Source organism: Rattus norvegicus, chromosome 11 (genome assembly GCF_021556685.1).
Source record: "Rattus norvegicus strain SHRSP/BbbUtx chromosome 11, alternate assembly SHRSP_T2T, whole genome shotgun sequence".
In the NCBI taxonomy this organism is placed as follows: Eukaryota; Metazoa; Chordata; class Mammalia; order Rodentia; family Muridae; genus Rattus; species Rattus norvegicus.
In genome coordinates, this window is record NC_141544.1 from 46,651,488 (window position 1) to 46,665,019 (window position 13,532).

Here is a 13,532-nt window from a genome sequence, read left to right on the forward strand (position 1 = left end):
CAAGATCTAAACAATGTATCAAGATAGTTTTGTTCCCCTTGAGATAGGATCTCTTATCCTTAGCTGGCCTTAAACTGGCCTGGAACTCTCTGGTAGTCTAGGATTATCATGACCTTTTGATCCTCTTGAGATCACAGGCATGTGTCCCCACGCCTGCTGTACCCATTGGGTACTGAACCCAGGGTCTCATGCATACTAGGCACTTATACGCAAGCAGCTGAGCTATATGCCCAACCTTTTAAGATACTTCTTGATAGTCTCCAGAGTGAGTTCCAGGAAGCCAGGGCTGTACAGTGAACCCCATTTTGACAGCCCCCTGCCAAAGAAAAGATCCTTATATTCGTCTCGATAATCTCTAGTTTATCCTTTACCTCTCTCCTAACCCAGTTCACTTTAGAAGCGGAAGCAATATCTTTGTTTATCAGCAGAAACCTGTCATGGCCCTGAGGGCACATGGCTCAGGGCCAGCCATCCTGACCTGGGGCTGGACACAGCTGGTACAGCAAGGGTTCCAGGCCGCCTGGTTTCCATCAAACTCTGCTAACTAGAATGCTGAAGTCTGCAGAGATGGATGAGATGGTCTTCACCCCAGAGTTGGTAGCAGGAAGTGCGCTGTGTGGGAACCCTGCTGCCTCTCTGGGAGGGGACTGAGCTGAGCTGCAGGTGGGCAGAGGAGTGCTCTGGTGAGGGAGAGCTGCAAAGTGTAGACAGAAAACAGACTGCTATGCTGTGACAGTTTGGTGTTAAGAAGTGAGGTAACAGGCCAGGGACTGTTTGGTAAAGGGTTTACAATGCCATCCTGTAGGCCTGGGGTTAGTCCCCCAGAACCCATGTGAAAAAGTGGGGTGCAGCAATGCACCATGTAACACCAGTGTCAGGGAGGTGAACACAGCAGGTTGCAGGAGCTTGCTGGCCAGCATGCCTAGTGAGTTAGCAAACTCCAGGTCAGGAGAGATCCTATCTCAGGAATGAGAGGGAGGGCTGCGAGAGGGCTCAGGCAGGGGTACTTGTCTTCAAGCCTGACAGCCTGCAACCCACCCGTGGAAGGAGAGGCCTAACTCCTACAAGCTGTCTTGTGACTACCACACACACTCAATAAATGGGGGTTTCTGTTTGTTTGTTTTTAAAAAGATAGAGAATGATTAAGGAAAACTCCCTATGTTGACCTTTGCCTCTACACACTTGTGCAAATACATGCACACACTTGTGCAAATACACACTTGTGCAAATACATACACTCACACACACAAAAAGGAAAAAGAGTGGAAATGGGGTAGGTCAAGCGGACTAAGCCATGCTCAGGGGCCTTTGAGGGGCTCCCAGAAAACCTGGAGTTTACCCCACGTGCTCTCAGTACAGTTACATGTGTGCAGATAAACTGGGGGTACAGGTTGCCAGGCCACTGTGCCAGATGGTATTGTAAGACAGAGTCTCAGGGAACCTTGTTTTCTTGTTTGTTCTCAGTGCCCAGGGCTTTGCACACACCAAGCAAATACTCTAGCACCGAACCATAATCCCAGCGTGAGAACCCGTGGTATGAAGAAGGCTCTGCATCCTGTATGTTCAGGGACGCTATTGCTCCATATCTCAGTGCGGTTGCAATGTGTTTTTCCTGCTCCGAACACAATCCCTAGTTGGTAGAGATGCCAGAAACTGCCGTCCCCCCATATGTAAGCCCCACCCAAAACTGCATGGCTGGGCTGGGTAGCTGGGCTGAAGAACATGGGATGAATGAGACCCCTTCCTCCTGAGCGAACAACACCCAGGGCTTCTGTGCGCACAGCAGGTTCCTTGAAGGGAAGTGGTGTTGTCTGTGCTGGGTCCTGCCAGTGAGTGTCCCTTCATCTCTGTGGGACTGCTGGTCTCCTGGGATGGAGGTGCACACAGCCCTGTCTGTCTTGGGTACCATGGTATCACCAAGAAACTGTCTGCCTCCTATCCAGCACTGGCAGGGCCTTTCCAGACATGCAAAGTCCCAGAGAACTGGGCTGTTGAGTCTCTGGAGCCTTCACACATGTCTGTCCATGTGGTCCCTCTCTCTTTCGGTCTGTCTTACTGCCCCACATTGTGTTCTGACCTCCACAGACTGGTTTTTGTCTGTAAGCGGCACAGCTGACCTCTCACTTGCCTTTCCTTGTGTCACAGGCTCTGCAGAGCAACCTGAAGTATTCCCTGCTACCACGGCGGCTCATCATCAGCAAGAGGCTAGCTCAGTGCTTGCATCCTGCCCTGCCCAGTGGTGTCCACCTAAAAGCCCTAGAAACCTACGAGATCATCTTTAAGATCGTGGGAACCAAATGGCTGGCCAAGGACTTGTTCTTGTACAGGTACAGCTGCTTCCTGCTCTGGTACTCTCGTCAGCAGGGCAAGACAAGTTTCAGTTCAATTGGAAGATGACAGGCAAGGGGCTGGAGTTGTCACTCTGGGTAGAGTGCATGCACGAGGCCCTGGGACTAAACCCAGCACTGATGAGCCCAGTATAGTGGTGCCTGCTTGTACTTCTGGCAGGAAGAGCAGAAACTCAAGGTCACTTAGCTACATGGCATTCTCAAAAAATGTTTAAAGGAAAATGGCACAAACCACACAGCAGATAGTCATCGAGCTGTCACCGGGAGATGGCCACCTTCAGAAACATCTGCCCCCAGGCCCCGTGTGTGCTACATATGACAAGAACCGGATGTTGCTGTTTTTTACTCAGTGGTGTCATGTAACCATCTCATCTCAAATCTGCATCGGTCTGTCACCAGTTAAATGGTTCCGATCGCTCTTTAAAGCTCCCATCTGGGGCTAGGGTAGAGCTTGGCCTTTGCCTATGCAAGGCCCTAGGGTTCATCTCCAGCAACTAAGTGTAAACAAAGCCAAGCCCTGAACCTCCCCTCTGCCAGCTGTTCCTGTGGAGTCTGTGACAAGGTCTCTGACTGCCCTTACCTCCCCTTCTTGTCTTTCTTAAAGCTGTGGCTTGTTTCCCCTCCTGGCCTATGCCGCCATGTCGGTCCGGCCTGTGCTGCTGGGCCTGTATGAGAAGTACTTCCTCCCGCTGCAGAAGCTGCTCCTGCCGAGTCTTCAGGCCTTCCTTGTGGGCCTGCTGCCGGGCCTGGAAGAGGGCTCTGAGATCTACGAAAGGTTGGTAGATAGCATGTCTGGGGTGCTGGCTATATCTGTCAAGGAACTTGCTCTGTAGGCTGACCTTGAACTCAGAGATCTGCTTAGCTGTCTCCTGAGTTCTGGGGTTAAAGTCATGTACCACCACTCATAGACTTAAACTTTTCTTTACCTAGAACTTGCTCTGTATCAGGCTGGCCTTGAACTCAGAGATCTGATTGTCTCTGTCTCCTGGGATTGAAGGCCTGAGCTACCATGCCTGGGCCTAAACTTTTCATGGCCACTATTCCTCATGATCCAGATCAAAAGCCTGTGTGCTCCATTTCTGGATTGTAGTTCATTCCAGATTAAAAGTCCAAGTGAAAGCAATAACCAGATAGTAATAATGCCTAAATACAACTATTCCTGATCAGCAGCAAACCCAGGCCATAAGCTTAGCTGGGTGGGAGGTTGTCCTGAAGTCACCACTGCCCTAATCTGTTCACTCCTTGAACACAGGATGCAGCTCCGTTCTACTTCCTGGTGTGCCTTTATTCTACTTCCTGGTGTGCCTTTATTCTTTGACTTATGCTTTGTACTTTCCATGCTTGCTACTCTCAGTCAAAATGCTCTTTATGAGACAAACCAGAGAACAAAGTCTCCTCTGGGCCTTTTGAGACTTCCTTTGTCAATGTAATTAATACAAATATCCTCACCTTAGCCTCAGGCAAACTTTTCAGACAAAGGCAAAAAGCAGCCACCTTCTTCACCAAAATATCACAAAAACATACTGAAATTTGTTTTTGCCTGGCCACATACTGAAATTCTTCTCCTCTGAAACCTCTTGGGCCAGCTCTGCACAGTTCAAATCACCCTCAGCACCAATGTCTTCCATTTCCCTACTAGGATGGCCCATTAAACCCCACGTAAACCATTCCACTGCTTTCCAAAGTCCCAAAATCCATGTTCCTCTAAACAAAAGCATGGTCAGGACTATCACAGCAACACCCCACTCTTGGTATCAACTTCTGTCTTAGTTAGGGTTTTACTGCTGTGAACAGACACCACGGCCAAGGCAACTCTTATAAGGACAACATTTATTGGGGCTGGCTTACAGGTTCAGAGGTTCAGTCCATGATCATCAAGGTGGGAGCATGACAGCATCCAGGCAGGCATGGTGCAGGAGGAGCTGAGAGTCCTACATCTTGTTCTAAGGGCAAACAGGAGAAGACTGGCTCCTGAGTGACTAGGAGAAGGGTCTCAATGCCCACCCCGCAGTGACACACTTCCTCTAACAAGGCTACTCCTCCTAATATTGCTCCTCCCTGGACCAAGCATATTCAAATCATCACAGACCCGGACCTTGAGAAGAGTTAGAAATGAGGCCGTTGTACAGGGTACCCATTATCCTCTGCCCCATTACACCATAGTTTGTGGACACACACAGATGAACATCCACACCTCCTCTAGTGGACGAAGCATCTCCTAATGAGTGCCTTCATTTACAGGGAGGGAGGGAGGGGTTTTCAGCTCTGAATAAGGCAAAGCCAGGTTCTTCAGGAGGCAGGGCTGATTCTAGGGGGAAGAGTAGGGTACAAAGCAGGGTCCCAGTCCTGCTCCCCACCTGCCTTTGTTTATTTTCTTTGTTTGTTTGTTTGTTTGTTTGTTTGTTTAGGGGTTTGACACAGGGTTTCTCTGTATAGTCCTGGCTGTCCTGGAACTTGCTCTGTAGACCAGGCTGGCCTTGAACTCAGAGATCTGCCTGCTTCTGCCTCTGGAGCATGAGATCAAAGGTGTGCGCCACCACATGCCTATCTTACCTTTTGGACACAGAGGTCTTGCTACATTATGTAGCCCAACTGGTATCAAACTATCTGCAATCCTCCTGCCTCAACCTCTGCCCACTAAGTGCTGGGATCACAGGTGTGTGTGTTCACACGTGACCAGAGCAGAACCTCAACACAGCTTTTGGCAGGACCTGGAGATGTGCTTAAAGCTCTTAAGTTTCTCACTGGGTCTGGTGACAGCTCAGAAGTTGGAGAGCTGTATGGCATATGCATAAAACCCCCTTTTTTTTTTTTTTAGAACTTTTTTTTCTTTTTCCTTTTTCCGGAGCTGGGGACCGAACCCAGGGCCTTGCGGTTGCTAGGCAAGCACTCTACCACTGAGCTAAATCCCCAACCCCCTGCATAAAACCCTTTTTAATGTTTTTCTTTTTTAATTTTTATTTTGGGGGAATTATAAAAAATCCCTGTCCATACTGAGTGATGTTGCTGTGATTAGCTATTGGTGACTGGGCCTGTGTGACACCCGTCTGTGATGACTGTTCCCCATGTGTATATATGCCCCATGTGCTGGCACCACGTTTTTCTTGCCTCTCCTATTCCCAGGCCTTGGCCACGTCACCCTCACATGCATTTGGGCAGTGAATGGGCCCTGCATGGAATCAGGCAGTTAATCCTAGCTGAACTTGGAGTGTTGCCCTGGCTCCAGAGAACCGGGGAATCCAAATGGAGTGTTGTGGCACTCAGAGTGACCCAGGCCACACGTGCATTTATGCTGGGATTGGACAAACTATGGCAGAGGTTTGAATGTGGAACACTCAGGATTTACCTAGCTTACTCCTCGATCTCCCACCATTATGGTACATCTGTGAGGAAGAATCTGATGCTGCCACACGTGCTGGCTAGCCTGTGTTGATATGTGGAGTTAGTGGTCATGGTGGCATAGGAGGTAGCAATGAGGCCATTACTAGAAGTTCTGGTATATTTACTTTCTGAAGACAGGTCTGCTTGTGTACGTGTGTGTTTGTGTGTGTGTGTGTGTGTGTGTGTGTGTGTGTGTACATTCTCTGACAGATTAACACATTGATTAGCTCCCCACAGGTCTCTTGCCGTCCTTTAAATCTCTGTTACTCACACTAGAAACACTTTAAAATCCCGGGTGTTCTTGTTTGCTCTTTTGGTTGATAAGTGAGAGTTTGTTTGAACAGTTGTTAATATGTTTAATGTTAGTGTTTTTCCCCTAACATTGTGATTTTTGAATTGGCCCAGGAGCTAGGTAGCTGCACGAATCACTGAATAGATCTAGCTGCCACTGGAAGCTAAACCAGTGTCCTGCCACACCGGGAAGTGGTGACCAGCTGGCCACGGTTCTTGTGCCTGCATGTGTGTTACAGGCACAGTGAGTGAGCTGGCCATACAAGATGGTTTTGTCCTGTTCCTGTTGTAGTCTGAGAAAGTCTTGAGAAGAGACCCCTGAGCCCTTAGGATTAGAGCAGCATACCCCAGCCAGTAATTCCCACGCACAGCTAGGAAGAGGGGGACGCAGGTCACAGTATCCATCACAGCTGGGAGATACTGTGAGGGGCTGAGCTAGGCCCAGCTTCGAGGTGAGCTAACCCACTGCTTTGTGTGGGTGGGGACTGTGCTTCTTAGTGGACGTAAACAAACAGGACTCCTGGCCAGTGTGTGACAGTGTCATCCTGGCTTTTTCTGCTTCGCTGTGCTGAGAAATCAAGATTAGAAGGAGAAAAGACTCCTTTCTCGGAGCAGAGTGGGGTGAGTGCCTTGGTGACTGTAAGAAAGCAGAACTTGAGACCAGGTGTGTGACACTCGAATGCCATCTATCCCAACATTAGCTGGGCTGGACAGAACCGGCCAGGGTTGCAGAGCAACTCCAGGCCAACTTTGCTATGCCTAGTGAAACCCTGCCTCAGAAATCCACAGGGAGAGGGGAAAGGACAAAGGAAGGAGACATGACTTACTAGAATGACCACTTAAATCAGTGTTCTCGGGTGTACACGTGTAATCCCAATATTCAGGAGGTGGAGGCAGGAGGATCACCCTGAGTTTGAAAATAGCCCCAGCTACATAGTGAGACCCAGTCTCGGCAACAGGAACAGCACAGCCAATGGCTCCTCACCCAGAGGGAAGCCTCAGCAGGGCCTGGCACTGTCTTGGGTTGGGAGGTTGGCAGGGTGGAGAGGGTTAGCTGCTGCTGTGTCCCTGGCAGGGCCCACAGTGCTGCAGGCATCTGGGTTCCTTATCTGCCCCTGGGACAGAGCCAGCCCCAAGTCAGCAGTATTAGTTGAGAAACCCTGATTCATGTGTTTTGAGATTGTTTCCTATGTTTCCCCACTGGTCTTCAGTCCCCAGGGTCCTGGGATCCCTTCACTAGCTGTGAGCAGGAGCAGCGATTGCAGGGTTCTTCCTGCACTTAGTCAGAAATGCTAATGTGAATACCTGGTTGCAGCCCGGACAATCAGGTTCTGAGGTTGGGTGCAAGTGGGCCGCTGACCTCTGGCCATTAACTCTCTCTGTTCTGAGATGAGACGCTGGTGGCAATAGTCCTGCTGCACTGCACTGCTGTAGGACATATTTCCTCTCACACAGCTTTCATTACTATAATAAGCCTCAGTCAGCACTAGAGCCGGGAGATGTCTACCCTCTGCAGTTAGAATCTACTTCCCCATCAATAACTCCAAGTTCTAATGTGCCCTGCTCTGTCTGGGCAGCTCCTAACTCCAGTCGGCTACGTTTTCAAGACTCCCTGTGGCAGCTTCTTCCTTTCTCTTTGTGCACCATCTCAGACCCCAAGCCCGGGAACCCCAAACCCTGCCGGTGTCTCTTCTGTCCAGTCACTGTCCTCAGATTTTGATAGTGAACCCTTCCCTGGGTGGAAGCTGTGAAGAGAGCAGTATCTGTGGTTTGTACTTTAGAGGTGGTCTGTTGTAAATCAAAGGGCATGGTGGCAGTAAGGAGTGCGTGTGTGTGTGTGTGTGTGTGTGTGTGTGTGTGTGTGTGTGTGTGTGTGCATGTGTGCATGTTCTTGTGCTTGGTGGGTTTTATCTCGGTCAGGGCAGGGATTCCTTAAGTAATCCTATGGTAAGGAGTCTCTTCCTCACTGAGGAGCCTCCCCTCCTGGTGCAGAAGCGGCCCAACAGGTCTGTGTCCCAGGCACATGAGACTCCTCTGACCAGGCAATCACAGAGTTCATGTGGCTGCTGAGCGCCGCTTCTGCCCTACACCACAGCTCTTGCTACACTTTTCATTGCTGAACAAAGCCAAGCTGTTTGTTTGATCAGCTTTTAATAGAAGACCAATCAATACCTTCATCCGCAAAGCCATTCTATGTACTTTCCCTAAGCCCTTGGCTTGACTTACACCTCCTCAACCTTGTTTTTCTAAGATCCGATTATCATTCCCTACAAATATTTTATGAGACAGTAAGGTTTAGGTACATTTAAAACTTGTATCAACTTTTCGTTCTTGGGCAGTTTCATGTATTTATAATGAATTTTAACCCTTCTCGTGCCCTCTGGCCCTCTCAGTCCGCTTCCCAGTAAGACCCCTCCCTCATTCATGTCTTCCTTGTGAGTGGCATGGAGTTGGAACAGGGCCTCCTGAGGAGCATAGGCACACAGTTATTTGCTGGAGCTCGGGCAACTTAGGAATGGCCGCACCTGAGCTGCACATGACCCCAGCAACCTTAACTGTTGGTAGCCCCTCACGAAGGGGAGGGCTGCATGAGCTTCCCTTCTCTGAGGAGCTGTCAGTAGCTCCACCTTTTGCCTGTCTTGTGCTGGTGACCACAGGTGTGGCATGAGCTTGTTCATAGGCCACGTCACACCCACAAGACACTGTCCCATCCCTCCTCCCAGCCTCAGGAGGAAGGTGATGCACGGGCTCTGTGTGGGGCAAGCACTCGGCAGCCATTTATCCTACATTTCAGTCAGCCACGAGTCTCTGTATTTGTTGTCCAGACTCATTTTTAAGGAGAATGGAATCCGTTTTAATGTATAAATGTATATATTTGGAGCAAGTACTTTTTCCTTTTATTTGTTCTTGAAATCAAAAAGCAAACTCAAGGTGGTTGGTGTGGGGTGGTTTTCACAGTGAGAACTGTGTCACAGTCACCTGGCACTTGGGACCCTGCGTGAACTGGGGCACTCTTGGGGATACCCAGCACTGCAGGCTGTGTACGCACTCCGCTGCCCTGTGCTAAGTTTTTATATGGGCACTCCCATTCCACCTCCGTGGGACGAGACTCTTGGCTCCATCTCATGGCCAAGTGTAGATTCATGCTGGGGTCAAGCCTGTCCCAGGTCCCGTAGCCAGGATTTGAACACCCGAGGGCTGAGCTAAGAAAGCCCACAAGCTGCTATTCACACTGAGCTGTCCCTGGCCTTCTTTTCCCTACTCCTTTGCAGATAGGAAGCATATGAGAAATGTGTCCACTAATGTGATGAGTCAGCTCAACTTGAGGTGACCTCTTCACCAGCCCACATGTGGTTTTCAGTACCAGAACTGCAGAGCAGGGACCCACCTTAGCGTCCATGGAAAATCAGGCCTGAGCCGCTGACAGACACGTTATGACAGACTGCGTCACACTGCCATGGGAGGATTGAGTGAAGATAAGAGGCTGACACCTGTGGCCCCAGCACCAGTAGGTGGGGCAGGTCCAAAAATAAAGAGGGCTGGCAAGTGGCCCAGCAGTTAGGGTGGCTGCTACCAAGCCTGATGTCCTGAGTCTAATACACAGAAGAGGACGAACAACGTCTTCAAAGGAGAGACCAGCTCTTTCAGATTGTCCTCTGACCTCACCACGCCTGCTGTGCATAAGTACGCATGCACACACACACCACCTCACACACTGCACACACAAACAGCACACACACATGCATATACACCTGCACACAGATGCACTAACTAAATATGTGGGACTGGCAGGATGGCTCAGCAGTTAAGAGCACCTGCTGTTTTAAGAGGTCTGGAGTTTGGGTCTGTGACTCTACCTCTAGGGTTTCCAGTGCCCTCTTTTGGCTTGCACAGGCACCTGCTAACACATGCACACACATGTACACAGACACACGTAGACATAATTAAAAATAAATCCATCTATAACTAAAGGGGACAGTGGCTAACTGAGTAAAGGCACTTTCTGTCAGGCCCAGCCACCTGAATTCCATCCGTGGAGCCTTGGAGATGGTCTGCGTGCCACATTTGTGACTGGTCACACATTGCAAGTTGGGTAGGAAGCTGCACCTCTGGGTGACATGTTTGTGTTAGCAAATCTGGACCCAGCAGGACGGCCGGTAGATGGGAATTGCAGCAGTTGCAGAGATGAGAGCCATCTGGAGTGACAGGAAGAGGGGGTTTCCTGGCCAGGATGCTGTTCCTCAGGACAGGGCCTCATGGGGGAGCTCACAGAGTGCAGAAGGTGGAAGGAACACTGAACCCCTGTCATCTTTCACCAACAGAACTGACACCCTGCTCCTGAGACTGTCTGTGGTTGTGGGCCGAGAGGTGTTCTATGCTGCCCTGTGGGGGAGTGTTCTGACAAGCCCTTCCATCCGCCTCCCCGCCTCCTTGTTTGTGGTCAACCACATCAGCAGGGACTCACCAGGCAAGGAGCAGAAGTACATGCTGGGTACTGATTACCAGCTCACGGTAGGTGCCTTGCTCCCGGAGAGACATGAGTATGGCTTCTCCGTCAGGGAGAAGGGGCAGTGGAGACTTTCTAGGACTGAATGGGTGGGATGATGAGCTGCCAAGCAGGGCGAGGGGCAGCTGCCACACGCAAGGATGATTTGCTTTCCCTTTAATATTTTATACTTATGGGGGGGGGGGAGTGAGTGAGTGTGTGTGTGTGTGTGTGTGTGTGTGTAGAGAAAGACAGATAGACAGACAGAAATTAGGTCCTGCCCTGTGGAGGAGCAGCAGACTCTGCCCACTAGGCCAGCTCTCCTGCCTGGTAGCATGTCTCCTCAGCGGCAATGTGCACAGGTGCTCAGAAGCCTCTAATCTCGTTTCCTCCCGAGCCTTTCATCACTCCCTTACTCATCTTGAGACTGCCTCCCCTCCTGCTCCAGTGTCCCGATGACTCTTGGCCCTGTTTTCTGCCCTGGTCAGTCCTCTTTGGCTGCCCTCACACCTAAAGGTTGGGGTTCCCCAGCCTCCTTTTCCAGGCCCATGAAAGCCCAGAGCTTTCTAGTTGTCTGCTCCCAGCTGATCACTCACCTGTCCTCTCCGAAGATTGCTCTTAACCTTACACTTCCCACAAGCCTTTGCCTTTGGCTTTCAGCATCTGTTCCTCCTGAGGCACTGAGAGAAGCCTTTTTTTTTTTTTTTTTTTTTTTTGGAGCTGAGGACCGAACCCAGGACCTTGCACTTGCTAGGCAAGCGCTCTACCACTGAGCTAAATCCCCAACCCCAAGAAGCCTTTATTGAGAGAGGATTCTGCACTGCCTTGACTTGGGATCCTCTGGGCCATGTGTCTTCCCTTGGTTTTACTTGAGGTTCCTGTTGGATCCTGTGTGGGATCACAGAATTTAAGATTTCGAACTGGACATGGAGTCAGTTCCCTCAGCTCTCAGGTGAAGCCAGTGAGGTCTCTGGCTGTGTGTCTTCTCCATGTCACATAACCTCGTAGTCTCTAGAGTTCAAAGCCCTGTTCTCACCTCCTGTGTGGCCTGATGCCACATGGAGACTCCCAGCCTGTTATGGCTGCATCACATAGGCACAGAGATCAGGGGTCTTTGGGACAAGCACTGTGATTTGTCATTCCAGGTGAGAGCCCTGTGTGCTTCACTACTGGATGCCAATGTTCTTGTGCAAAGAAATAATCTGGAAATCACCCTGTTTTTCTTCCCGTTTTATACCTGTCTGGTGAGTCGCATTTGCCCTTCTGGGCACTTCCCTGTTACTTCAAAGGCAAAGGGCAGGTGTGGAGTCTTAACAGTTTAGTCATAGAGGCTGCTGGCCACTTGGCAGCCTGCTTGCCTCAGCCCATCCACAGCCTTTCTCATTCTGTGCACACTGTGTGACTTCTGGGAAGAGGTGACCTTATGCCAGATAGGCAGCATCGAACGACTAGAGGATGACGTCACCTACACCCCACTTGGTGGGGCGGGCGAGGCAGTGGTTTTGTTAGGGTCACTAACAGGAATGTGGGGACTCAGAGGGAAGGGTCTAACCTGGCATTTCAGAGACACAGAGGCTCCCCTGGATACCACTGTGAAACTCACAACCTTCATGGACGTGAACCACACACACACCCAGCAGCTATACTGCTTATAAACCACTGGGGAGGGCCTTGTGAATCTGATAGCTCCCTTGAACCCCTGCACCGGGGTCTACCCCTCCAGGTGGAATGCTGTGTGGGGATAGTCAGCCTCTTGCCAGCTGTCCTTTGGGGATGGATGGTTAAGTAAAGGCACGTGTTAAAAGTCAGATGCCTGCTCAGCCAGCAGACCCCTGAGGTAATGCTTCTCTATCTTCTGATAGGACCCGGATGAGAGAGCCATCCCTCTACTCAGACGGGACATTGTTCACATTCTCTCTGCTGCCACCCAGACTCTACTGAGAAGGGACATGTCTCTCAACAGAAGACTCTACGCCTGGTTGCTAGGTACTGAGCAGCGTGCAAGCATGCATCTCCCTGCTGGTTTGTGGACTGAGCGATGCCCTTAGGGACGTCTCTGAACCATGAGTTGTAGAAAGACCGCAGTGACTGACATGGCCCCAGTCAGTTGAGGGCAGATTCCTACAGGAGCTATGTTTATCTGGGGCTTTGTTTTTATCTTTTATTAAGAAATGTAAGGTTTTAGAATTCCAGATGAGTTTCGTTTTAAGAGCCAGACAGAAATACCAGAAATCTGTAGCTAAATTATATTTAATGAGAACCCACACATGTCGGACCACATGTATCAACTAAAGGGCAAGGGGGAGGCTGAGGCAGGAGGGTTACAAGTTTGAGACTAAGCTGAGCTGCATAGAAAGACCCTATCTCAAAATCAATTTAAAAATCAGGGCCATAGCCAGGCGGTAAGGGCTTTGTTGTCAGGCACAAAGCCTGGGTCCAATCCTGAGTGCAGAGAAGAGAAGAGGAAGATGAGGCAGCACAGCCGTGCACCCCGGAGGGGAGTTTCCTGGGCTGAGGTTCAGGAGGAGGCCCCAGAACACTGTGAAATCCACGTGAGGATGGGGAAGCTTAGTCATGGGCAAGAGGGACTGGGAATGATTCACATAACAAGCTCAGGAGAATCCCTGGTCAGCATCTCTGCGTAGTGTTGATGTGGACAGCCTGCAAACCTGTAGGCAGCGAGCCCTGTTGGTTGGAAGTCTCCCAGGAACAGAGCCCAGGGAAGGAAAGCATTTTTATGTATAAATTCCCATGTTTATGTATGTTACAAAAAGAAAGCAGTGTGGACCTAGCACGGGGCTTCAGGCCCGCAGGCAGGTTTGCAGCCACTGAGCATCACCCCGCCCTCCACAGCCTTCCAGCCTTCCTTATCTGCAGGGTATGGACCGCCTCAGGACTCCTTGCATTGTTGTGAGATGCACAGGTACTGTAAGGAAGGGCTACGATGAGGAACTACAGGCTTGAGATGGATTGGGGTTTTTTGGTTTTTATTTTTTTAGCCAATATTTCTTGTATCTCAGTCTGGC

The 13,532-nt window shown here is 50.2% G+C and overlaps 1 protein-coding gene across 7 annotated transcripts in view; it reads left to right on the forward strand.

Moving 5' to 3' along the window:
- The window catches only part of Dop1b (DOP1 leucine zipper like protein B), a 102,179-nt gene that overhangs the window by 25,428 nt on the left and 63,219 nt on the right, over positions 1 to 13,532 (forward strand). For all 7 annotated transcript variants that reach the window (XR_015632793.1, XR_015632791.1, XR_015632792.1 and 4 more), the window contains 5 exon segments: positions 2,146 to 2,327; positions 2,953 to 3,123; positions 10,343 to 10,532; positions 11,652 to 11,750; positions 12,369 to 12,492. Coding sequence is in view for 2 of the 7 variants with exons in the window: in NM_001191660.2 (NP_001178589.2) it covers positions 2,146 to 2,327; positions 2,953 to 3,123; positions 10,343 to 10,532; positions 11,652 to 11,750; positions 12,369 to 12,492 (766 nt within the window). In the remaining 5 variants the exon portion in view is untranslated.